At 44.3% G+C, this 26,118-nt stretch overlaps 2 protein-coding genes across 6 annotated transcripts in view; one reads left to right on the forward strand and one right to left on the reverse strand.

The window, feature by feature from the left end:
• LOC120030995 (zinc finger protein 384-like) lies at positions 1–8,736 on the reverse strand. Of its 4 annotated transcripts, none has more exons than XM_038976504.1 (11): positions 8,573–8,736; positions 7,720–7,784; positions 7,401–7,599; positions 7,171–7,290; positions 6,906–7,072; positions 6,623–6,699; positions 5,497–5,721; positions 4,895–5,062; positions 1,774–1,852; positions 1,479–1,637; positions 1–1,317 (listed from the first exon to the last, which is right to left on the reverse strand). In XM_038976504.1, exons 2-11 carry the CDS (start codon positions 7,777–7,779, stop codon positions 934–936), a joined length of 1,638 nt encoding a protein of 545 aa, XP_038832432.1. In that variant the 5' UTR covers positions 7,780–7,784; positions 8,573–8,736; the 3' UTR covers positions 1–933. The 4 variants fall into 4 exon arrangements, with proteins under 4 accessions (XP_038832432.1, XP_038832430.1, XP_038832431.1 ...); XM_038976502.1 differs by having other exon boundaries at positions 6,623–6,717; XM_038976503.1 differs by lacking the exon at positions 8,573–8,736 and adding an exon at positions 8,249–8,465 and having other exon boundaries at positions 6,623–6,717.
• The window catches only part of LOC120030997 (DDB1- and CUL4-associated factor 13-like), a 25,108-nt gene continuing 7,471 nt past the window's right edge, over positions 8,482–26,118 (forward strand). Inside the window, exons 1-9 of one of the 2 annotated variants that reach the window (XM_038976506.1) lie at positions 8,482–9,264; positions 9,396–9,595; positions 9,788–9,895; positions 10,382–10,471; positions 10,742–10,897; positions 11,713–11,790; positions 14,276–14,358; positions 14,664–14,828; positions 15,031–15,166. In XM_038976506.1, coding sequence (XP_038832434.1) covers positions 9,195–9,264; positions 9,396–9,595; positions 9,788–9,895; positions 10,382–10,471; positions 10,742–10,897; positions 11,713–11,790; positions 14,276–14,358; positions 14,664–14,828; positions 15,031–15,166 — 1,086 coding nt within the window. In that variant the 5' untranslated portion in view covers positions 8,482–9,194. The remainder of the gene's footprint in view (positions 9,265–9,395; positions 9,596–9,787; positions 9,896–10,381; positions 10,472–10,741; positions 10,898–11,712; positions 11,791–14,275; positions 14,359–14,663; positions 14,829–15,030; positions 15,167–26,118) is intronic. The other variant, XM_038976507.1, reaches the window with a different exon arrangement.

Below are 26,118 nucleotides of genomic sequence, written 5' to 3' on the forward strand. Positions count from 1 at the left end.
GATTTCAGTGAGGTTTTTATTGTTTGAAATGGGAAAACACTATTTTCATAGGGATCAGTCTGTTTGTAAAGGCTCATACACTTTAGTATAACAGTAGTGGAAGTATAGTCAGAATATATTTGGATAACAATGATATTCTTAGGACACAAAAAATAAATATGACAAGGATTACATAGAACAAGTACCAGCTGATCACATTCACTTCCCAGTTCTTACAGGGTCATGTGAGGTAAACATGGCTCTATGATTGGCTTCTGGACTGAGGCTAAATATCAAAGTGTTATATAGTATAGATTATACATTTATTTTTAATACACACACACACACACACACACACTGGTATGTATATCAATATATACTTTTGCAGATCCTACTTCCCTTTTTTTTCTCAGTGAAAAGGATTTGTGAGCACATTTTACAAGGTAGATTACAGTAACCATCATGACAATGATGATGTAATCCAAACCTGATAGTATCTGTGGGAAAGTAGAAAAATGTACCTTAACAATTCTCTGTTAGTTTCAGTTATACACTTCACGGACGTGACCACAATCAAAGTTGTGTTTGTATGGAGTAGAAGGATAAAAAAAAAAGAGAAAACATCTCTTCACTCATTGTTCTCTTTCAGTCATTTTTTGTCTCTCTTCCACACCATTGCAGTGATGGACAGAGAAACACTCCTTTACCAACAGTATACACTAGCCATTCATTATAAAAGAGTACAAAAACACACAAACTCAACATTGGCAAAATGAAATAAAAGTGAGAAACGAGTACAAAAAGTCCATCTCTGTTCAAACATCTCTGAACTTCCTCTTCCATTACCCACCTTTCAGGCACATCTTCCTATATCCCCTCTGTATTGCTTTTATCCAGTCTGTCCATAGGCCTCCTCCAGTTTCTCTCAGTCTCTACCACTCTTCCCTCCCACCCCTATGAGTTTAGGTGCTCCACCTGAATGGTGGAGGTAGCCACGGTGAGACAGAGGTCCTTGTGGGTCGCTAGGTCCGCCACACTGACTGTTTTGAACTGGATGTCCCCTGCTGCGACTGTCTTATACTGGTGCAGGTCAAAGGGGCAGGATGACGTCTCTGCCTGAGAGTAGCTACCCTGGTTTTGTCCTTGTCCATGATCTCCACCTTGTCCTCCGGCTCGGCCTGCCCCACTATTGGTGCCCTCTCCTCGGCCTTGGCCATGAGAACTTCCCTGGTTCTGGGTATGGCTTTGGTTCTGCTGAGAGTGCTGTGCAGCAGTGACCGCCGCTGCAGTGAGTGGGTCTGAGTTGTGTTTCTGCATGTGTTTCACCAGGTACGTCTCCTGAGAATAGAATACAGAGGGTTAGAGCGAGAGTTGACAAGTGCACCAACACACACTATGCCAGACATGCACACTGTCTGAAGCCTGTGAAAATGTCTGTTGAAAGTTAAAGGTCTGTGACTACTACATGCTGGGTGCCTTAACAGTGGTGTTTCTCTTACAGAGGTGTATGTGCGGTTGCAGAGGCCACAGGAGTAGAGCTTGGCGTGTTTGACCGTGTGAGTGGACAGGTGGACTTCCAGACTGGCCGCGTCCGTGTAACCACGATTACAATTGGTGCACTTGAAGGGTTTGTCCTTGTTGTGCTGCCGTCTGTGGGACTGGAACAGAACAGGACCGTTCAGGACTCATCTTCAAATGGGTATTTGTAAGAATGTAACTACTAAGGGTCAGTGTTACTGAGCTTTCACCACTGGGAATAAAAACCAAAAACCAAAGAAAATGGATAGTAGTCACCTGTAGGTTGGAGAGTTGTGTGAAGGATTTCTCACAGCCTGGATGAACACACTTATAAGGCCTGTCTCCTGTGTGGATCCTACAGAAGAATGGGAGAAATGTAAATGGGCCCACCATATTCTCCTTTCAGCTATCCTGTGATCCACACCATTACAAATGAGGGAGATGAAGAGAGAAAAAAGACTATAGAGATGTCCCCAGCCCACACAGAGACAAGACTATAGAGATGTCCCCAGCCCACACAGAGACAAGACTATAGAGATGTCCCCAGCCCACACAGAGACAAGACTATAGAGATGTCCCCACCCCACACAGAGACAAGACTATAGAGATGTCCCCACCCCACACAGAGACAAGACTATAGAGATGTCCCCACCCCACACAGAGACAAGACTATAGAGATGTCCCCACCCCACACAGAGACAAGACTATAGAGATGTCCCCACCCCACACAGAGACAAGACTATAGAGATGTCCCCACCCCACACAGAGACAAGACTATAGAGATGTCCCCACCCCACACAGAGACAAGACTATAGAGATGTCCCCACCCCACACAGAGACAAGACTATAGAGATGTCCCCACCCCACACAGAGACAAGACTATAGAGATGTCCCCACCCCACACAGAGACAAGACTATAGAGATGTCCCCACCCCACACAGAGACAAGACTATAGAGATGTCCCCACCCCACACAGAGACAAGACTATAGAGATGTCCCCACCCCACACAGAGACAAGACTATAGAGATGTCCCCAGCCCACACAGAGACAAGACTATAGAGATGTCCCCACCCCACACAGAGACAAGACTATAGAGATGTCCCCACCCCACACAGAGACAAGACTATAGAGATGTCCCCACCCCACACAGAGACAAGACTATTGAGATGTCCCCACCCCACACAGAGACAAGACTATAGAGATGTCCCCACCCCACACAGAGACAAGACTATAGAGATGTCCCCACCCCACACAGAGACAAGACTATAGAGATGTCCCCACCCCACACAGAGACAAGACTATAGAGATGTCCCCACCCCACACAGAGACAAGACTATAGAGATGTCCCCACCCCACACAGAGACAAGACTATAGAGATGTCCCCACCCCACACAGAGACAAGACTATAGAGATGTCCCCACCCCACACAGAGACAAGACTATAGAGAGACCGCCCCCCACAGAGAAAAAAGTATATTGAGAGGCCCCCCCACAGAGAAAAAAGTCTATTGAGAGGCCCCCCCACAGAGAAAAATATCTATTGAGAGGCCCCCCCCACAGAGAAAAATATCTATTGAGAGGCCCCCCCACAGAGAAAAAAGTCTATTGAGAGGCCGCCCCCCACAGAGAAAAATGTCTATTGAGAGGCCGCCCCCCACAGAGAAAAAGGTCTATTGAGAGGCCGCCCCCCACAGAGAAAAAGATCTATTGAGAGGCCGCCCCCCACAGAGAAAAAGATCTATTGAGAGGCCGCCCCCCACAGAGAAAAAGATCTATTGAGAGGCCGCCCCCCACAGAGAAAAAGATCTATTGAGAGGCCGCCCCCCACAGAGAAAAAGATCTATTGAGAGGCCGCCCCCCACAGAGAAAAAGATCTATTGAGAGGCCGCCCCCCACAGAGAAAAAGATCTATTGAGAGGCCGCCCCCCACAGAGAAAAAGATCTATTGAGAGGCCGCCCCCCACAGAGAAAAAGATCTATTGAGAGGCCGCCCCCCACAGAGAAAAAGATCTATTGAGAGGCCGCCCCCCACAGAGAAAAAGATCTATTGAGAGGCCGCCCCCCACAGAGAAAAAGATCTATTGAGAGGCCGCCCCCCACAGAGAAAAAGATCTATTGAGAGGCCGCCCCCCACAGAGAAAAAGATCTATTGAGAGGCCGCCCCCCACAGAGAAAAAGATCTATTGAGAGGCCGCCCCCACAGAGAAAAAGATCTATTGAGAGGCCGCCCCCCACAGAGAAAAAGATCTATTGAGAGGCCGCCCCCCACAGAGAAAAAGATCTATTGAGAGGCCGCCCCCCACAGAGAAAAAGATCTATTGAGAGGCCGCCCCCCACAGAGAAAAAGATCTATTGAGAGGCCGCCCCCCACAGAGAAAAAGATCTATTGAGAGGCCGCCCCCCACAGAGAAAAAGATCTATTGAGAGGCCGCCCCCCACAGAGAAAAAGATCTATTGAGAGGCCGCCCCCCACAGAGAAAAAGATCTATTGAGAGGCCGCCCCCCACAGAGAAAAAGATCTATTGAGAGGCCGCCCCCCACAGAGAAAAAGATCTATTGAGAGGCCGCCCCCCACAGAGAAAAAGATCTATTGAGAGGCCGCCCCCCACAGAGAAAAAGATCTATTGAGAGGCCGCCCCCCACAGAGAAAAAGATCTATTGAGAGGCCGCCCCCCACAGAGAAAAAGATCTATTGAGAGGCCGCCCCCCACAGAGAAAAAGATCTATTGAGAGGCCGCCCCCCACAGAGAAAAGATCTATTGAGAGGCCGCCCCCCACAGAGAAAAAGATCTATTGAGAGGCCGCCCCCCACAGAGAAAAAGATCTATTGAGAGGCCGCCCCCCACAGAGAAAAAGATCTATTGAGAGGCCGCCCCCCACAGAGAAAAAGATCTATTGAGAGGCCGCCCCCCACAGAGAAAAAGATCTATTGAGAGGCCGCCCCCCACAGAGAAAAATATCTATTGAGAGGCCGCCCCCCACAGAGAAAAATATCTATTGAGAGGCCGCCCCCCACAGAGAAAAATATCTATTGAGAGGCCCCCCCACAGAGAAAAATATCTATTGAGAGGCCCCCCCACAGAGAAAAAAGTCTATTGAGAGGCCCCCCCACAGAGAAAAATATCTATTGAGAGGCCCCCCCACAGAGAAAAAAGTCTATTGAGGCCCCCCCCACAGAAAAAAAAGTCTATTGAGAGGCCCCCCCACAGAAAAAAAAAGTCTATTGAGAGGCCCCCCCCCAGAGAAAAAAGTCTATTGAGAGGCCCCCCCAGAGAAAAACAGTCTATTGAGAGGCCCCCCCAGAGAAAAACGTCTATTGAGAGGCCCCCCCAGAGAAAAACGTCTATTGAGAGTTCCCCACAGATTAACGGGCAGATAAGTAGTACATCACCCTCACCTGTTGTGCTGCTGTAGATGACTGAGCTGTCTGAAGGACTTCTGACAGAAAGAGCAGGTGTACGGTTTCACCCCTGTGTGGATGCGGATGTGCTGGGCCAGATAGCTGGAGTTGGCAAAGGACTTAGTGCAGTGGGGACACTTGTGGGGCTTGGACTCTGTGTGGTTTCTGGAAGCAAGAAGATAGAGGGAGGAGGGGAGAACAGTGTTGCTTTTCTTTAAACCTTGATTGATAGGAAAATCACACTTAAACTCCCTCTATTACTCAGTGCCTGACTTCTAAAAATTACATTTCTCTAAAACGTAACAGTATTCCACTCTGACTCAAATTATTTTCAAACTGATCGTGTGTGTGTGTATGTGCACACGCAATAGAGAAGCAGCAGTGAAGAGGTAAGGATACCAAATAGACAGACAAGAGACAGAGGGACTCGAAGTAGAGACTACACACAATCGTGCGCACGCACACACGGCCTGCGTCTTCCGTTTCACAGACATCCACACAAATACACACACAGTGCTAGCAGCCAATAGAGGGGAGGGGGCAGGCTAGGTAAAGCATGTAGGGTAGAGCAGGTCAGGTGGAGCTGCTGTGAGCAGTACCGTGTGTGCTGCTGTAAGTGACTGAGCTGTCTAAAGGACTTCTGGCAGTAGGAGCAGGTGTAGGGCTTGGCCCCGCTGTGGATGCGGATGTGCTGGGCCAGGTAGCTGGAGTTGGCGAATGACTTGGAGCAGTGGGGACACTTGTGGGGCTTGGCCTCTGTGTGAGACTTGGAGTGGATCTGCATGTCTGACTTACTGAAGAAGGTCACTGCACACATCCGGCACCTACGGGACAGAGAGACAGACCAGGGAGGGAGGGAGGGAGTTGGAGGACGAGCGGGAGAATGGGAAGACATGAGGTAGAATGGGAAGACATGAAGGAAATGAGGGCATGAGCAGGTGAGAAACAGAGAGATGAAAATACAAAAAGCAAGGACAAAGAGACAGGGACATGAGAGATGGGCAAGGGGGAGGAAGAGAGTGGAAGAAGGGAGAAGCATGAGACAGCAAGTGGGGGAAACAAAAGGGAGAGAGCAAGAGAAAAAAGACAGGATAGAAAGCAAAAAACAAGGGAGCAGATGAAATGAATGAGGGATGTGAAAAAGCAGACAGACGGAGGGGGGGAGGGGGGAGAGAGAAAGAGGGTGAAATCAGTGAAAACAGCAGGAAAAAGAGCAGATTCTGCTGAAGCAAGAAATAGAAAGACAAACAGAGATAGCTTGAAAAGTAGGGAAACATTTATGAAGGAGAGAAAAAGAGAAAAAAAGGAGGACATAAGTAGGTGAAGGAGTGCGTGTGCAATGTGTGCAGGGATGCACGTGTGTGTGTGGGGCGGATGCATGAGGGAGGCAGAGAATGTGTCCATTCTGCAGAGTAAACACACAGTGTGTTCCAGAGAGCAGGTACATACACATAGTGAAATACTTAAGCAGGTGTGTGTGCTGCCACGGCATACAGTGGAGTCGTTCTGTGGTTTGTGTGTGTGTGAGAGAGAAAGAGAGAAATGCCCGTGCCCAGCAGCACCTAGTGTTCATCCACAGCCCGTGTCTAACCTCTCTGTCCTGACTCTATCATCTACAACATACAGACATACGGGTGTGCAAGCATTCCACAGCTTCACATTCCTATGGGGATGCACAGAACAGCAGGTGCTTTTTGGCCCTTCTGTGATGCGGTAGGTCCGTACCTGTAGGTCTTGTTGCAGTCTTTCCCGCTGTGGTTCTCGTCTTCGTTGGCGAGGTCGTACGGGTCAGTTGTATAATGCTGCGAAGACATAACCACCTATCAAATGTCACACAAACATTAGAATCATGTCCATCATATTAAAAAGGCACACTGTTGTAAAAGTCTACATTAGCTTTTTTTGTTGCTTAGTCTGAAAACCAATAGCCTGAGCTTAGTCTGGAATTGTTTTAGAGGGAATAGGTTTTATTTTGGTTACTATGGAGTTACTATGGTAACTGTCTCACCTGCCCTCCCGACACCAAGTGAGCCAGAATCAACGCCTCATTTCCGGCAGAGAGGGTGTGGCCACCAACAGGCCCCCCCCTCCCTAGTGTCGACTTCTTCTTCCTGCCCCGCTTCAAAGGTGTCGGCATGACAATCACCTGGGGGGTTCCACCTTCCTGTTTCTTGTCTAAGTGAAAAATGTGTGTCAGAGCTTGACAGTATGTGAGTGTGTATTTTTCAGTGTTAGGATAAAGGAGGGTGGAGACAATCGTGTGTGTGTGTTACCTGGAGTGTGCAGTGTAGAGACGATCATGGTGGTGGTGGGATGTCCAGAGACGAAGGACTGAGAGGAGGAGGCAGGAGAGACCAGCTGTGTGCCTTGAGGGGTAGTGATGACCAGACCCGCTGCAGAGAGAGGAACATTTAAATAAGATACAAAACTGACATTGATGGAAAAAGACAATGCAAAAGTGTGATAAATACTACACTAACAGTTGACACACACACACACACACCTGCTGTCATGATACCAGTGGAAGGTACGGGCACCATAGTGATGTTCTGGGTGTGAGGGGGGTGTAGGTGACCCCCTTGGCCCTGCCCCCCTCCCTCCTGCTTGGGGACAGTGAGCACAGTTGTCTGGTAATGAGAGGAGGGGAACAAAGTGTTCTTCTCCTGGTCCTTCAGTTGCTTCAGGAACATGGCGTTCTCAATCTGACAGAGAAAGAGAGAAATCCTTGTTACAAAATTACAAAAAGAGTAATTGCTACAATCCAAAGGTGTCACTTGCAATATACTTTAAATTTTTAAACTAACATTTTTCACTAAACTTACCTGTCCTTGTACAGGCACAGGGGACCAGAAGTACTGCGAGTTAAAATGGGAATCCTCCATAATTTCTGCAATGAAAGAGTAACACCGCAATATCACCACTAGGCCAAACAGCTAATCACTCATCAATTGAAATAAAATTAGTTACATTGTTGCACATCCGACTGACACCTTTGGAGACAGGCGACAATAAACTGAAGTCATTTAAAATGTCACTTCACATACGGTAGGTACCTAGCTAGCTAATGAAACAATAAATGGCAACTATGTTGGTACTTTATTTGGTTAGATAGCTGAAATATTTGGACACATATTACAATAATTATGTCCCCGGGTTACACAATGATATGACTTGTTAAAGGCTAGCTAGGTAATTAATTCAGCTGCCTACGGTAAAGACGCATTGTGGAATGTGGTAGTATAGGAAGGAGGACCGTGCTAGCTCGCCATTACATAGGTTTTCCACTTCAAAGTAATTCATTTGGTGATGGGTGGTGATACAATGTAGTTAAGCAATAATTCGAACACATACGATGTCTAGGTTGCTACTTGTTAGCATTTTTCTGAGCTGAAAGTGCATTTCAATTCCTTGCTAGACGTTTACAGTTAGGTAGACACTAATAAAATCACGAGAGGAATGTTCTGACTCTCGCGTTCTTCGACGCCTGTGAAAATAGAAACCGTAAAGCACAAAAAAATTGAGGATAAAAAAAACTGAAGGTGAGAGAGAGAAAAAAAACTATATCCCACAGACTTCCGGCTGTCCAGACAGAGAAGAGACTCGTCGGGTGCAAGTCGCTCAAATTGAAAGTGAAGTAACGTTACTATGATTATGAAGACAAATAACAGCATTTACCCGCGCTGACAGCGCTTTCTCCCTTCACGGAATTCCCGTAACCCGGTACAGTTCAGAAACTCTGTTCAAATCTTTCAGATTTTACAAATTCAACGAGTTTTTCTCATTTTTTCTTCCTTATGGAGTCGCTTGTCTGCGCTGCACTTCCTTCGAAGAAGGTCGAGTTAAACTCTGTGAAGAAACAAAGCTCTCTGAGTGTGTGGTGATGTCATTTCCGTCGAATGAGGTCTAATTTTTGAAGATTCAAATTGGTACTATCGCTTTGCTATTAAATATATAACACGCAAATCAATGCAATTTCTCCTTCTGCGTATTTTACTGCAATGTAATAGACATAAAAAAGTTGTAATGTCCCACAAGAAGTCTAATCTAGTAAGATCTCTGAAGCCCAAAGTACAGTGACAATCAGTCCACATGGTGTCGCCAAAGATCTTTGGTAACTCAATGTTCTGTCTGTGGTCGCTGTAAGCGCAATCAACAAACACACTTCCGTCAAATAAGGGCGGATATTGCTCTCAACATCCGGTAGGTGAGGTCACACGTAAACACATGGCCGTACGAATCATTTGACCGTGTTACATTTTTGGTTGAAGAAGTATAGAGCTTTATACACATTCACGCAATGAAAGTTAAAGTCCTCTCCAGGAATCCGGACGACTATGTCCGTGAGACGAAGTTGGATATCCAGCGTGGTAAGTGCAGATAGTTAGCCAGCTAGTGCACATTAGCTAACATTAGCTAGTTCAATCCACTGTAGAGAGCTATAGCTAGCTCAATCAGCACTGGCAAAACAACTTCTTCTAACAGTGTATGTAACCTACAGTACCAAGAAATTACGACCCGTCCCTCCATCCGTTCGAGGTGCCAAGAGAATACACCCGTGCCCTGAATGCCACCAAGCTTGAGCGCGTGTTCGCCAAGCCGTTCCTTGCTTCTCTGGACGGCCACAGGGATGGAGTGAACTGCATGGCCAAGCACCCCAAGAGCCTATCCACAATGCTGTCCGGCTCCTGCGATGGAGAGGTAATTTACTAGCTAACTGTACTTTGAGTTAGCAATGGCCTGGTTAAATATGAGTTGATTGCAAATCCAAGAATTATAGGCTACATGTCTAACTATGGAATGGTCAAACATATATGATGACAAGTCTGTGCATTGAGATGGTGCATCTAAATGACCTGTTTATACTGTAAGACTAACTGATTTGTTTCTCAGCTGAAGGTGTGGAATCTAACCAAACGTGAGTGTGTTCGTACACTCCAGGCCCATGAAGGCTTTGTCAGGGGGATGGTCGTCAGCTTCTGTGGCACCTCCTTTTTTACGGTACGGTATCTGTTCCACTACCCAGGGTTGTATTCACTAGTGCACACTGTAACTTAACGTTGTGCAATGGACAAGTTCACATAGAACCTCCCCATTCTGGCCCATTTGCTTCAATTTCCTGTCTAGTGGATACTAACCAGACCAGGGGTGTATTCATTAGTCGGATTCCATTGCAAAATGTTTGGTCTGTTGCAACGGAAACTGTTTACCGTGTACTCGAGGTACCAAACGGAAGTAAACAGAATTAAACTGGGAGGGACCTATCTGAATTGCTCTAATAGAAACTCTTGTTTTTGTTGCAAAACGTTTTCCATTTGGAGTAAACGGTTTCCATTGCAAAATGTTTTACAACAGACTAAATTAATACACCCCTGGGTTACTCACAGAATGGTTGCCCTCTGCTGAATTGCAGTCTTGTGACACAACTTCATTATGAGTCAACCTCAAACCTCTGAAATTAAACATGCTTGTGTTTCTGAATAACAGGTTGGTGATGACAAGACTATAAAACAGTGGAAGATGGAGACTCCTGGCTACGGAGAGGAAGAGGAACCTCTCAATACTATTCTTGGGAAGGTATGGAGGAGAAGTGTCTGTCTCATTATTCTGCTCAATGAATATCTCTGACAGTGTATCTCTGACCAAACCTATCTGATCTCATTTAAGCAACACTGTAAAATGTGCATACCATCGAGTGGACCCATCATTAAAGATTGTGGCTTTAAGCCTATGATGATAAGAATGATGGGTTTGGAGATATTCCCTACAGTCAGGGTGATGATGATGGTTGTTGTAATGTATTCCCTCAAGTCTGTGATGATGATTGAGAATGTTTGTTCCTTCCAGTCTGTGTTCACCAGCATCGACCACCACCAGAAGGAGGGTGTGTTTGTAACGTGTGGCCAGCAGGTGGACATCTGGGATGAGCAGCGCAGCAACCCCATCCGCTCCTTCTCCTGGGGCGTGGACAGTTTCAACTGCGTCCGCTTCAACCCTGTAGAGGTAATCAACCCTTTCTCTGTGTGGATTGTAGCAGAAAGTCTCTCAGAGTATGATTGCTGATCTAGGATCAGGTCCTCCATGTCCATATAATCTTGTTAATTATAATCTGAAAGGTAAAGCTGGTCCTAGATTAGCACTTCTGCACTTAGACTCATGGTGAATAGGGCCCTGACATTGCTATAGCACAGACAGAAGGTGTAACCCAGACACGTCACAGCGGTTATAAAGCTGAAGTATCCGTTTAGAATGTTTTCTGACCACCAAAATGTATAGTAGTGAGAGGAAGTCTAGTCGCGGGTGGTGGAAGAGGATGGAACTAGGTGAAACTGGGCCGACATTCTGCAAATTCTCATTGTTGGAACAATACATTTTTCTGTTCCCAAAACTAGAATCTGTTACGAACACAGTGTACTAATATTTATAGACTTGATGCTTTGCCAAACTGAAAAAAAATGCGTTGTTTAGAAGGAGTGCAAGGTCGAATTGAGTTTGTGCGCACACACTTCACAGAGGAGGCGTTCCCTAATGGAAATATGCAAATACATGCTACAACGTGCCAATACGATCTTGCTAGCTCGTGCTTGGCTTTGCCTACCTCCTTGCTTGTTTTGCCCACTATGCTTTGTTTGCTCAAACTGTAAACACAGATGACCTATCTTGTTTTAGTTATAGATATCTTTGGCTATAGCCTCCATACACCAGAATAATGGAGGCTATACCCATATCAGGACTATGTAGGTCAAAGGTTGTATAAAACACAGAATTGTATGATTTTTAGAAAAATGTTTAGTTGACCTTCCCTCTTTTCTCCTCAGACTGAACTTCTAGCAAGTTGTGCCTCTGACAGAAGTATTGTGCTGTATGACATGAGGGAAGCGACACCTCTTAAAAAGGTACATTTCTACGTTTGCAGCCCAAACGACACCCTATTTAGTGCACTACCATTTGACGAGGGCTTGTAGCGTGCTGTTTGGGATGCTACCCATTAGAACTGCACAAGTAATCAAATTTAAATTGACATGCGCAATATCCATATCGCAAGAGGCTGCAATATTTTGAAATGCCACTTAGCCATCTGTCTGTACCGCCCGTTTTTAAACTTTTGATATATTACTCTTGTTGACAGAGGTCGCCTTCTCTCCTCTTTTGGCTGCTTCCCAATCCCCCACACACAAAGCCCTGGCCCCTGTCACTCAAGCAGGCAGTTCCTCGTGCTCAAGATTAGACGTCGACCGATTATGATTTTATTGGATTATTATTACCGATTATTGGATGACAAAAAAAGCCGATACCGATTAATCGGCCGATTTAATAAAAAAAAGTATTTATATATATCATACACACACATTTTTGTAATAATGACAATTGCAACAATACTGAATGAACAATGAACACTTTTATTTTAACTTAATATAATACATAAATAAAATCAATTTTGTCTCAAATAACATGAGCAGAGCTTGTCTGCATGGTCCCCTGTCAGTCTGCGAAACACAGACCTTATTTGAAGTAGATCAAGACATTCTCTATGGAAGACATGAACAGTAAAATACCAAGGAACCCCTTTCAAGTTCAGCTGCAAGTTATTACAGGAATTATAACGCGTCGACTATTTCTCTCTAAACCATATACCTTTGACTAATCCGGAAACTATCAGCTCGAAAACAAAACGTTTATTCCGTTCCGTATTTTATCTAACGGGTGGCATCCATAAGTCTAAATATTCCTGTTACATTGCACAACCTTCAATGTTATGTCATAATTACGTAAAATTCTGGCAAATTAGTTCGCAAATAGCCAGGCGGCCCAAACTGTTGCATATACCCTGACTCTGCGTGCAATGAACGCAAGAGAAATGACACAATTTCACCTGGTTAATATTGCCTGCTAACCTGGATTTCTTTTAGCTAAATATGCAGGTTTAAAAATATATACTTGTGTATTGATTTTAAGAAAGGCATTGATGTTTATGGTTAAGTACACATTGGAGCAATGACAGTCATTGATTGTTTTTTATAAGATAAGTTTAATGCTAGCTAGCAACTTACCTTAGCTTACTGCATTCGCGTAACAGGTAGGCTCCTCGTGGAGTGCAATGTAATCAGGTGTTAGAGCATTGGACTAGTTAACTGAAAGATTGGATCCCCTGAGCTGACAAGGTTAAAAATCTGTCGTTCTGCCCCTGAACGAGGCAGAACGTTCCTAGGCCGTCATTGAAAATAAGAATGTGTTCTTAACTGACTTGCCTAGTTAAATAAAGATTAAATAAAGGCGTTAAAAAATATATATATATACATTTCGGCAAATCGGCGCCCAAAAATACCGATTTCCGATTGTTATGAAAACTTGAAATCGTCCCTAATTAATCGGCCATTCCGATTTAATCGGTCGACCTCTACTCAAGATTCACGGCATGCATTGACCAAACAGCATGCAGTCAACAGATTTCTTTCTAACAAGAACGACGCAGCTTTCCACTTTGCGTCTTAATATAAATTCACATGTTTTCTTTATTATACTATTAGTTTGTGTAACTTGCTCTCTGCAAAACACTAATTAGCTGAAAATGTGCCTAAAATTTGTTAGCAATGCTTTTCGCTTGCTAGCTAATTCCACTGAGTGCAAATCTTGCTAGCAATCTTTTGCTCTAATATTGGACAGTACCAATGGTGGAGCATATCATTGTTTGTGAAACAGCTTCTTCTTATCCGAGAGGAAAAGGCTAATATTATTGTAAAATCTTTGTCTGAATGTACCTATCTATTTAAATCTAATTAGGGTCCCATTTAATTTATTTAACCAGGTAAGTTGACTGAACACATTCTCATTTACAGCAATGACCTGGGGAATAGTTACAGGGGAGAGGAAGGAGCCATTTAGGTAGCCAGATTAGGAATTTAGCCAGGACACCGGGGTTAACACCCCATCTCTTACGATAAGTGCCATGGAATCTTTTGTGACCACCGGGAGTCAGGTCAGAGGCAAGGCAGCAGTGGGATGCAGGGTGGTATGCTGCTGGCCATGGGAAACGCTGACCAACACTTTGGTTCTTACTCTGTCACAACCATCTCCTCCCTTACCTTTTCCTCGTTGTCATGCCAAACAAAACTGCATTCCAAGTAGCCACTGTATTCCAACCATAACATTTGAATGATCATTCTATTTCTATGATTCCAACAGTATATCAAGTGTTTTGATGTAAAACCTCAATATTTGGTAGAAATATTGCGAATAGATTTTTTTACCCATATCGTCCAGCCCTACTGCCCATGACTTTGCCCTTTACTAAACTAATTTCCCATTCCATACTGTCCTCTCATTACTGAATGTGTCTAATGGTTAGTGTATTGAAGTATGAATGTGTGATTTCCTATATAGGTAATCATGAATATGAGGAGCAACACTTTGTGCTGGAATCCCATGGAAGCTTATAATTTCACCTGCTCTAATGAAGATTACAAGTGAGTGATGCAATTCAACATGATGTGTTGAGTTTACAACATGTTCACTACATCACATAGGCCTCATTCATTCCCGGAGAGAAGTTTGTATTTTCGATGCTAATAATGATTCTTTTCATGTAATTGTTTGGGGAGTCATTGAATTATTATTTCTAATGTACATTTACACTTATTTTACAATAACAGCATGTCTCACAAGTATTTGTATTTACTGGCCTTGCACCACAAATTAGAGAAGCATGGTGGTGTGTGTTATCTCATCTTTGTATTTATTAACCAACAGTATGTGTTTCCTCCCCCTTCAGTCTGTATACATTTGATATGAGGTACCTGGACAAGCCTGTCACCGTCCACATGGACCATGTCTCAGCCGTGCTGGATGTAGACTACTCTCCAACTGGTAAGGAGTTTGTCTCTGCCAGCTTTGACAAGACCATCCGCATCTTCCCCAAAGACAGTGGGCACAGCAGGTTAGTGGTGCCAGGGGTTCAGACACTGGGTTCCAGCAGATTGCTGCCTACTCCAGGGTTGTTCTGAATCCCACGTCTCCGTGTGTGTTTATCATCAGCTTTGATGTATTTATTTTTCTACGGGTGTCGACGTGTTTAGAGATGACACCGTGCGACAGCCACATTGTGTTCAGTGTGTGTGGTTGTGTGTGTGACTTCACAGGGAGGTGTACCACACCAAGCGCATGCAGCATGTCATCTCCATAAAGTGGTCGTCAGACAACAAGTACATCCTGAGTGCTTCAGATGAGATGAACATCAGACTGTGGAAGGCCAACGCTGCTGAGAAGTTGGGATTGGTGAGACACGGTCCTCTTCCTCTCCTTTAGAAGTAGTGTACGCACGTCCTGTAACCTGCAGGTGTCGCGTATCAAAAGTAATGTCATGAAAGAAAGATGGATCCTAGATACATTTGTAGTGCTTACCAATAACTGATAGGCCCATATGCTAATCTTCTGATGCATTTGTTGGAGCACTGATTTTGGCCTTCCGTTTTGCGAGTTTGCTGGATTCCTCAACCTGCCATGGCCTGATGCCCACCATGGTACGCTCAGCATGGTAAGAGAGAGAGAGGCCAGGGTGCCAACAGCAGTGGCACTGTCAAGGGCTCTGATGGATGCTGACTGACTTGGAACAGAATCACTTTCAATAAGTACAATGGGCCAATAGGGACAGCAGAGCAGGGTTAGTGACAGACTGGAGCTATTTGGAACTCTTGATTACCAATAGACAAAGTCTGACCAGTCAGTCAGTGTGGGCAATGTGGCACTATAGAGTGGATTTAAAGGGATAGTTCACTAAAATGTATGTTTGGGCAAATAGTGACTTGAATTACTTAGAGGTGTTACAGCAGGTGAACGTTAGCATCGCCCATCCCAAATATTGGAATTACATTCTGCCCACTTTGGCATTATATCTGTTATGTTTTCTTCAACCTCTAACTCTCTGGATGTTCAAGGCATTATTTACACATGACCTGAAATGTAAGGTTCTGTTTAGCGTATCTTAAACAGATTCTTACACAGTCTAGCCTTACTCCTTTCATCTGCTGCCAAAACTAGCATTTAGCCTACAAGGATAAATTACAAGGGAGATGAATGGATGTTTTTCGGTGCCATCTCCAATATCCATCCCCCTTCTGCTTCACTCTTCCTTATTCCCTTAATGCAGCTTAACACTGGAGAATTGGGCAACTTTTGGCACTTGTTTTACTGTCAGTGTATAAGAGGTGATTTATTCTGTAGCTTTGCACTTAAACAGAGCAGACGAGCCCAGCTGCTATCAGCAGTTTGAATGGGCCCAATCACTTAAAGAGAGCGGCCACTCTGGAAATAATGAAGCATTAACAATCAAGTTGGACTGGAAGGGTCTTTAATTAAAAAGAAATGCTGAATCAAGGCGGTATGTCAGATCTCAGGAAGAGTGGAAGTCTTCAGCCTGTTTGTTGCAACTGCACTGTCTCTCTGGTTTTGGGCTTTTGATGCCTTTCTATGAGATTACCTTTGACCTCTCTGTGACCTATACAGGTGTCATTCGTTTTTGTCCTGTGATCCTATTTTTCATGTTACTTACACATTGACCTTTGACATATTGTAAATTCACCTTTTGAAATCACACATTATTGTACGTGTCACACATTCTCATGACAGTCATGAGAAGTATGACTATATAGCCTATACATACAGTGAGCTCAAAGTATTGGGCAGTGACACATTTTTTGTTTTGGCTTTGTACACCAGCACTTTTCACTCTCAGGTGAATCGTTTAGAAATGACAGCACTTTTTGTACATAGTCCCCCCATTTTACGAGGACCAAAAGTATTGGTACAAATTCACTTATGTGTATTTAAGTAGTGAAAAGTTGAGTATTTGGTCCCATATTCCTAGTACACAATGTTAACATCAAGCTTGTGACTATACATACTTGTTGGATGCTTTTGCTGTTTGTTTAGGTGGTTTCAGATCATTTTGTGCCCCATAGAAATGAATGGTAAATAAGTTATGTCATATTGGAGTCACTTTTATTGTAAATAAGAATAAAATGTTTCTAGATACTTCTATGTTAATGTGGATGCTACCATGACCAAAACAAACAGCTACCATGACCAAAACACACAGCTACCATGACCAAAACACACAGCAAATGCATCCAACAATTTTGTAGTGTCACAGGTTTAATGTAATCATTGCGTGCTAGGAATATGGGACCAAATACTAAACTTTTGACTACTTTAATACACAAATTAATTTGCCCCAATACTTTTGGACCCCTAAATGGGTGCTGTAATTTCTAACCGGATCACCCAATATGGATGAAAATATCCTCAAATTAAAGCTGACAGTCTGCACTTTAACCTCTCATTGTATCATTTCAAAACCAAAGTGCTGGAGTACAGAGCCAAAACAACACATTTGTCGCTGTCCCAATACTTTTGGAGCTCACTGTATCTCTGGATACACGGCTCGTACAGCTACATAACACCTTAAGCCTACTACTCATTTTCTATTGAAAGAGCGTGGAGACCATAGAGAACTCTGCAGAGTCAGTCAGTTTTTCTCTGCTCCTTTTTCACTGTAAATGTTAAGGTTTTCTTAAATAACATTTAACAGGTTGTTGGCCTGGTCTAAGGGAAGCAGTGTACCTCAACATCAGCAGCAGCAGCTATTAGCTAATCTCCCATCAAATTGAATTGATTATAATTAGAATAAAAGCCTTGGAAGAGTGGCCACTTAGAGATCCTCGGAAACTACGTCCGGAGAGAATGAGAGACGCTCAAGATTTTTATGAGGGAGAGGAAGGGAGATGGAGAGTGAGGGGTGTGTTGAACTGTTGTCTATAGCCTGCTCTCGGACCATTCATTCAGATTAGAATGTGAAGGTTGTTTATGTACTACTTACTATGCTAGGACTGGTCGATAGGTTGGTCGTTAGGCTGTTAGTCCACCAATATTGTTTTTAGTTGAGCGGTAGTAAATATACCGTACCAGTCTCAAGTTTTGACACCTACTCATTTAAGGCTTTTTCTTTGTTTTACTTTTCTCTACATTGTAGAACAGTAGTGAAGACATCAAAACAATGAAATGGCACACATGGAATCATGTAGTAACCAAAAAAGTGTTACACAAATCAAAATATATTTTATATTTGAGATTCTTCAAAGTAGCCAACCTTTGCCTTGATGGCAGCTTTCTACACTCATTTTCTCAACCTGGTTGTCACGTGGAATGTATTTCAATTCACTTTTAACAAGGCAACCCTGTTAATTTGTGGAATTTACCTACCTTGCCACAGAGGATAAGGTCATTAGAGTAACTGCACCTCAGATTTCAGCCCAAATAAATGTTTCACGGAGTTCAAGTAACAAACACATCTCCACATCAACTGTTGAGATGCAGAATGCTGTGGTAGCCATGCTGGTTAAGTGTGCCTTAAATTCTAAATAAGTCACTGACAGTGTCACTAACAAAGCACCATTTATTTATTTATTTCACCTTTATTTAACCAGGTAGGCAAGTTGAGAACAAGTTCTCATTTACAATTGTGACCTGGCCAAGATAAAGCAAAGCAGTTCGACACATACAACACAGTTACACATGGAGTAAAACAAACATACAGTCAATAATACAGTAGAAAAATAAGTCTATATACAATGTGAGGTGAGATAAAGGAGGTAAAGGCAAAAAAAAAGGCCATGGTGGCGAAGTAAATACAATATAGCAAGTAAAACACTGGAATGGTAGATTTGCAGTGTAAGAATGTGCAAAGTAGAGATATAAATAATGGGGTGCAAAGGAGCAAAATAAATAAATACAGTAGGGGGAGAGGTAGTTGTTTGGGCTAAATTATAGATGGGCTATGTACAGGTGCAGTAATCTGTGAGCTGCTCTGACAGCTGGTGCTTAAAGCTAGTGAGGGAGATGAGTGTTTCCAGTTTCAGAGATTTTTGTAGTTCATTCCAGTCATTGGCAGCAGAGAACTGGAAGGAGAGGCGGCCAAAGTAAGAATTGGTTTTGGGGGTGACCAGAGATATACCTGCTGGAGCGCGTGCTACAGGTGGGTGCTGCTATGGTGACCAGCGAGCTGAGATAAGGGGGGACTTTACCTAGCAGGGTCTTGTAGATGACCTGGAGCCAGTGGGTTTGGCGACGAGTATGACGCAAGGGCCAGCCAACGAGAGCGTACAGGTCGCAGTGGTGGGTAGTATATGGGGCTTTGGTGACAAAACGGATGGCACTGTGATAGACTGCATCCAGTTTATTGAGTAGGGTATTGGAGGCTATTTTGTAAATGACATCGCCGAAGTCGAGGATCGGTAGGATGGTCAGTTTTACGAGGGTATGTTTGGCAGCATGAGTGAAGGATGCTTTGTTGCGAAATAGGAAGCCAATTCTAGATTTAATTTTGGATTGGACATGCTTAATGTGAGTCTGGAAGGAGAGTTTACAGTCTAACCAGACACCTAGGTATTTGTAGTTGTCCACATATTCTAAGTCAGAACCGTCCAGAGTAGTGATGTTGGACGGGCGGGCAGGCAGCGATCGGTTGAAGAGCATGCATTTAGTTTTACTTGCATTTAAGAGCAGTTGAAGGCCACGGAAGGAGAGTTGTATGGCATTGAAGCTCGTCTGGAGGGTTGTTAACACAGTGTCCAAAGAAGGGCCAGAAGTATACAGAATGTTGTCGTCTTCGTAGAGGTGGATAAGAGACTCACCAGCAGCAAGAGCGACATCATTGATGTATACAGAGAAGAGTCGGTCCAAGAATTGAACCCTGTGGCACCCCCAGAGACTGCCAGAGGCCCGGACAACATGCCCTCCGATTTGACACACTGAACTCTATCAGAGAAGTAGTTGTTAAACCAGGCGAGGCAATCATTTGAGAAACCAAGGCTATCGAGTCTGCCAATGAGGATGTGGTGATTGACAGTCGAAAGCCTTGGCAAGGTCAATGAATAAGGCTGCACAGTATTGTTTCTTATCAATGGCGGTTAGGATATCGTTTAGGACCTTGAGCGTGGCTGAGGTGCACGCATGACCAGCTCTGAAACCAGATTGCATAGCGGAGAAGGTATGGTGGGATTCGAAATGGTCGGTAATCTGTTTGTTGACTTGGCTTTCGAAGACCTTAGAAAGGCAGGGTAGGATAAATATAGGTCTGTAGCAGTTTGGGTCAAGAGTGTCCCCCCCTTTGAAGAGGGAGATGACCGCGGCTGCTTTCCAATCTTTGGGAATCTCAGACGATACAAAAGAGGTTGAACAGGCTAGTAATAGGAGTTGCAATAATTTCGGCAGATAATTTTAGAAAGAAAGGGTCCATATTGTCTAGCCCGGCTGATTTGTAGGGGTCCAGATTTTGCAGCTCTTTCAGAACATCAGCTGACTGGATTTGGGAGAAGGAGAAACTGGGAAGGCTTTGGCGAGTTGCTGTGGGGGGTGCAGTGCTGTTAACCGGGGTATGGGTAGCCAGGTGGAAAGCATGGCTAGCCGTAGAAAAATGCTTATTGAAATTCTCAGTTATTGTGGATTTATCGGTGGTGACAGTTTTTCCTGTCCTCAGTGCAGTGGGCAGCTGGGGGGAGGTGTTCTTATTCTCCATGGACTTTACAGTGTCCCAGAACTTTTTTGAGTTTGTGTTGCAGGAAGCAAATTTCTGCTTGAAAAAGCTAGCCTTGGCTTTTCTAACTGCCTGTGTATATTGGTTTCTAGCTTCCCTGAAAAGTTGCATATGTCGGGGGCTGTTCGATGCTAATGCAGAACGCCATAGGATGTTTTTGTGTTGGTTAACATCTTGGAAATAGGGGGCGCCCTTTTCATTTTGGGAAAAAATAGTGCCCAAATTAAACGGCCTCGTACTCTGTTCTAGATCATATGATATGCATATTATTATTACTATTGGATAGAAAACACTCTGAAGTTTCTAAAACTGTTTGAATTATATCTGTGAGTAAAACAGAATTCATTTGGCAGGCAAACTTCCAAACAGGAAGTGAAAATTCTGAAATGGGTCTCTGTGAAGGGCTTCGCCTATTCAATTGCCTTGTATTTATGGATATGTATGCACTTCATACGCCTTCCACTAGATGTCAACAGGCAGTAGAACGTTGAATGAGGTGTCTAGCCTGATGTGGGACCAAATGAGAGCTTTTGGAGTGACAGGTCAGCCATATTGGCAGTATTTTGCTGCGCACCTGGTTGCACCATATCGTTGGCTGCAATGCCTTAGGTAGACACGAAGAAATGCTCCGTCTGGGACGTTATTGGATACATACGAGAAAAACATCCTAAAGATGGATTCTCAACTGAGTTTGACCAGTTTATTCAACTTTTATTATGACTTTTTGAATTATTCGTTCCATGCGTCAAACTTTCATGGACACGTGAGCTCCACTATGCTAGCCAAAGTTGCTAATTCGACAGAAGAAATGGACTTTCTAAAACAAAACAACGATTTATTGTGGAACTAGGACTCCTTGCACTGCATTCTGATGAAAGATCATCAAAGGTAAGGGAATATTTATGATGTTATTTCGTATTTTTGTGGACTCTTTGGACTCCAACATGGCGGAGAATGGCTGAGCGCTGTCTCAGATTATTGTATGCTGTGCTTTTTACTAAAGTTATTTTTTTAAATCTAACACCGCGGTTGCATTAAGAACCAGTGTATCTTTAATTATATGTCCAACATGTATTTTTCAGCAAAGTTTATGATGAGTTTTTCTGTTAGATTACGTGACTCTCTAAAATTTCTCCGGACAATTTGGAGCATTTTTGCGCAATGTTCACAATGTAAAACCAGGATTTGTAGCTATAAATATGCACATTTTCGAACAAAACATAAATGTATTGTATAACATGATGTTATAAGACTGTCATCTGATGAAGTTGTTCAAAGGTTAGTGATTATTTTTATCTCTATTTGTGGGTTTTGTGAAAGCTATCTTTGCTGTGAAAAAATGGCTGTGTTTTTTTGGATATGGTGGTGAGCTAACATAAATATATGTTGTGTTTTCGCTGTAAAACATTTTAAAAATCGGACATGTTGGCTGGATTCACAAGATGTTTATCTTTCATTTGCTGTATTGGACTTGTGATTTCATGATATTTATATGGTATTATTTACTTGTGGCGCTATGCTAGTCAGCGTTTCTGATGAGGAGGATCCCGGATTCGGAAGAGGTTTTAAGGGCAGTCAGGTCTGGAGAGAAGCAAGGGCTATATCTGTTTTTGGTTCGAAATTTCTTGAATGGGGCATGCTTATTTAAGATGGTGAGGAAGGTATTTAAAAAAAATAAAAAAATAATCAGGCATCCTCTACTGACGGGATGAGATCAATATCCTTCGAGGATACCCAGGCCAAGGCAATTAGAAAGGCCTGCTCGCTGAAGTGTTTCAGGGAGCATTTGACAGTGATGAGGTCGTTTGACCGCTGACCCATTACGGATGCAGGCAATGAGGCAGTGATCGCTGAGATCTTGGTTTAAAACAGCAGAGGTGTATTTAGAGGGCAAGTTGGTTAGGATGATATCTATGAGGGTACCCGTGTTTACGGCTTTGGGGTGGTACCTGGTAGGTTCATTGATAATTTGTGTGAGATTGAGGGCATCAAGCTTAGATTATAGGATGGCTGGGGTGTTAAGCATGTTCCAGTTTAGGTCGCCTAGCAGCACGAGCTCTGAAGATAGATGGGGGGCAATCAGTTCACATATGGTGTCCAGAGCACAGCTGGGGGCAGAGGGTGGTCTATAGCAGGCGGCAACGGTGAGAGACTTGTTTTTAGAGAGGTGGATTTTTAAAAGTAGAAGTTCAAATTGCTTGGGTACAGACCTGGATAGTAGGACAGAAATCTGCAGGCTATCTTTGCAGTAGATTGCAACACCGCCCCCTTTGGCCGTTCTATCTTGTCTGAAAATGTTGTAGTTAGGAATGGCGATTTCAGAATTTTTGGTGGTCTTCCTAAGCCAGGATTCAGACACGGCTAGAACATCCGGGTTGGCAGAGTGTGCTAAAGCAGTGAATAAAACAAACTTAGGGAGGAGGCTTCTAATGTTAACATGCATGAAACCAAGGCTATTACGGTTACAGAAGTCATCAAAAGAGAGCACCTGGGGAATATGAGTGGAGCTAGGCACTGCAGGGCCTGGATTAACCTCTACATCACCAGAGGAGAAGTAGGATAAGGGTACGGCTAAAAGCTATGAGAATTGGTCGTCTACAATGTCCGGAACAGAGAGTAAACGGACGTTTCTGGGGGCGATAAAATAGCTTCAAGGTATAATGTACAGACAAAGGTATGGTAGGATGTGAATACAGTGGAGGTAAACCTAGGTATTGAGTGATGAGAGAGATATTGTCTCTAGAAACATCATTGAAACCAGGTGATGTCATCGCATGTGTGGGTGGTGGAACTGAAAGTTTGGATAAGGTATAAAGAGCAGGGCTAGAGGCTTGACAGTGAAATAAGCCAATAAACACTAACCAGAACAGCAGTGGACAAGGCATATTGACATGAAGGAGAGGCATGCTTAGTCGAGTGATCATAAGGGTCCAGTGAGTAGTGAGGTTGGGGTAACGGCGATTCAGACAGCTAGCCGGGCCATCGGTAGCAAGCTAGCATAGGATGGAGGTCTGTTTTTAGCCACCTCATGCGTTTCAGACGGTAGATTAGTGCGGTTCCGTGTGGTAGGGGGATCAATCCAATTGGCAAAATAGATGTAGTTATAGTGACCCAAGAAAAATTGTCCGAGAGACCTATTCAGATAGCAGCCGATAAGACAGCTAACGATTAGCGGGCCGCAGATGGGCGTTCAGGTAAAGTCGCGACGGAGGGGCCAGTTGGATAACTCCCTCGGGCAGATAACGTCGGTAGTCCAATCGTGAAGGCCCGGTGGGGCTCCGCTTCGGCAGTAAAACGGGTCCGGAAAGGTGATTGTAGCACAGGAGTGGCTGATGGAACTCTTCAGCTGGCTAGCTCCGGAATAATTGATGTTTGCTCCGGGATCGACGTAAGCCAATAGTCACACTGATAGCAGCTAGCTAGCTGCGAGATCCAGGTGTAAATGTCCAGAGCTTGCGGTTGAAATCCGGGGATATGGAGAGAAAAATAGGTCCAGTATGTTCTGGTCTGAGTCGCGTTGTACAAAACTGGCGATAGCTTTTCGAGCTAAAGGATAGCTGATGACCACAAACCGTGGTTAGCTGAATACTAACGTTAGCCAGTAAACTGGCTAGCTTCTGGTTAGCTTCTGGCTAGCTTCTATTGTGGATTTCAGATTTGAGGTAAATAATACTTATTTTTTTTTATTGGTGAGGCGGGTTGCAGGAGAGTATTTTGAAGTTGAGTTTTTGGAAAAGAAAATATATAAAAGCTATGCGAAGAAAGATATATATATATATATACACACACACACACACACACACACACACACACACACGGGACACGACAAGACGAGGACAAAGGACGTCTGACTGCTATGCCATCTTGGTATAATAATAATCACACCTCCTCCTCAATGCTTTACGGTGGGAACCACACATGCGGAGATCATCCGTTCACCTATTCTGCGTCTCACAAAGACACGGCGGGTTGGAAACAAAAATCTCACATTTGGACTCATCAGACCAAAGGAAAGATTTCCACCGTTCTAATGTCCATTGCTTGTGTTTCTTGGCCCAAGCAAGTCTCTTCTTCTTATTGATGTCCTTTAGTAGTGGTTTCTTTCCAACAAATCGACCATGAAGGCCTGATTCACGCAGTCGCCTCTGAACAGTTGTTGTACACTGCTCAAAAAAATAAAGGGAACACTAAAATAACACATCCTAGATCTGAATGAATTAACTATTCTTATTAAATACTTTTTTCTTTACATAGTTGAATGTGCTGACAACAAAATCACACACAAATTATCAATGGAAATCAAATTGATCAACCCATGGAGGTCTGGATTTGGAGTCACACTCAAAATTAAAGTGGAAAACCACACTACAGGCTGACCCAACTTTGATGTAATGTCCTTAAAACAAGTCAAAATGAGGTTCAGTAGTGTGTGTGGCCTCCACGTGCCTGTATGACCTCCCTACAATGCCTGGGCATGCTCCTGATGAGGTGGCGGATGGTCTCCTGAGGGATCTCCTCCCAGACCTGGACTAAAGCATCCGCCAACTCCTGGACAGTCTGTGGTGCAATGTGGCGTTGGTGGATGGAGCGAGACATGATGTCCCAGATGTGCTCAATTGGATTCAGGTCTGGGGAACGGGCGGGCCAGTCCATAGCATCAATGCCTTCCTCTTGCAGGAACTGCTGACACACTCCAGCCACATGAGGTCTAGCATTATCTTGCATTAGGAGGAACCCAGGGCCAACCGCACCAGCATATGGTCTCACAAGGGGTCTGAGGATCTCATCTCGGTACCTAATGGCAGTCAGGCTACCTCTGGCGAGCCCATGGAGGGCTGTGCGGCCCCCCAAAGAAATGCCACCCCACACCATGACTGACCCACCGCCAAACCGGTCATGCTGGAGGATGTTGCAGGCAGCAGAACGTTCTCCACGGCGTCTCCAGACTCTGTCACGTCTGTCACATGTGCTCAGTGTGAACCTGCTTTCATCTGTGAAGAGCACAGGGCGCCAGTGGCGAATTTGCCAATCTTGGTGTTCTCTGGCAAATGCCAAATGTCCTGCACGGTGTTGGGCGGTAAGCACAACCCCCACCTATGGACGTCGGGCCCTCATACCACCCTCATGGAGTCTGTTTCTGACCGTTTGAGCAGACACGTGCACATTTGTGGCCTGCTGGAGGTCATTTTGCAGGGCTCTGGCAGTGCTCGTCCTGCTCCTCCTTGCACAAAGGCGGAGGTAGCGGTCCTGCTGCTGGGTTGTTGCCCTCCTACGGCCTCCTCCACGTCTCCTGATGTACTGGCCTGTCTCCTGGTAGCGCCTCCATGCTCTGGACACTACGCTGACAGACACAGCAAACCTTCTTGCCACAGCTCGCATTGATGTGCCATCCTGGATGAGCTGCACTACCTGAGCCACTTGTTGCACTACCTGAGCCACTTGTTGTACAACTTGGTTGTAGACTCCGTCTCATGCTAACCACTAGAGTGAAAGCACCGCCAGCATTCAAAAGTGACCAAAACATCAGCCAGGAAGCATAGGAACTGAGAAGTGGTCTGTGGTCACCACCTGCAGAACCACTCCTTTATTGGGGGTGTCTTGCTAATTGCCTATAATTTCCACCTGTTGTCTATTCCAT

Source organism: Salvelinus namaycush, chromosome 37 (assembly GCF_016432855.1).
Source record: "Salvelinus namaycush isolate Seneca chromosome 37, SaNama_1.0, whole genome shotgun sequence".
NCBI lineage: Eukaryota > Metazoa > Chordata > Actinopteri > Salmoniformes > Salmonidae > Salvelinus > Salvelinus namaycush.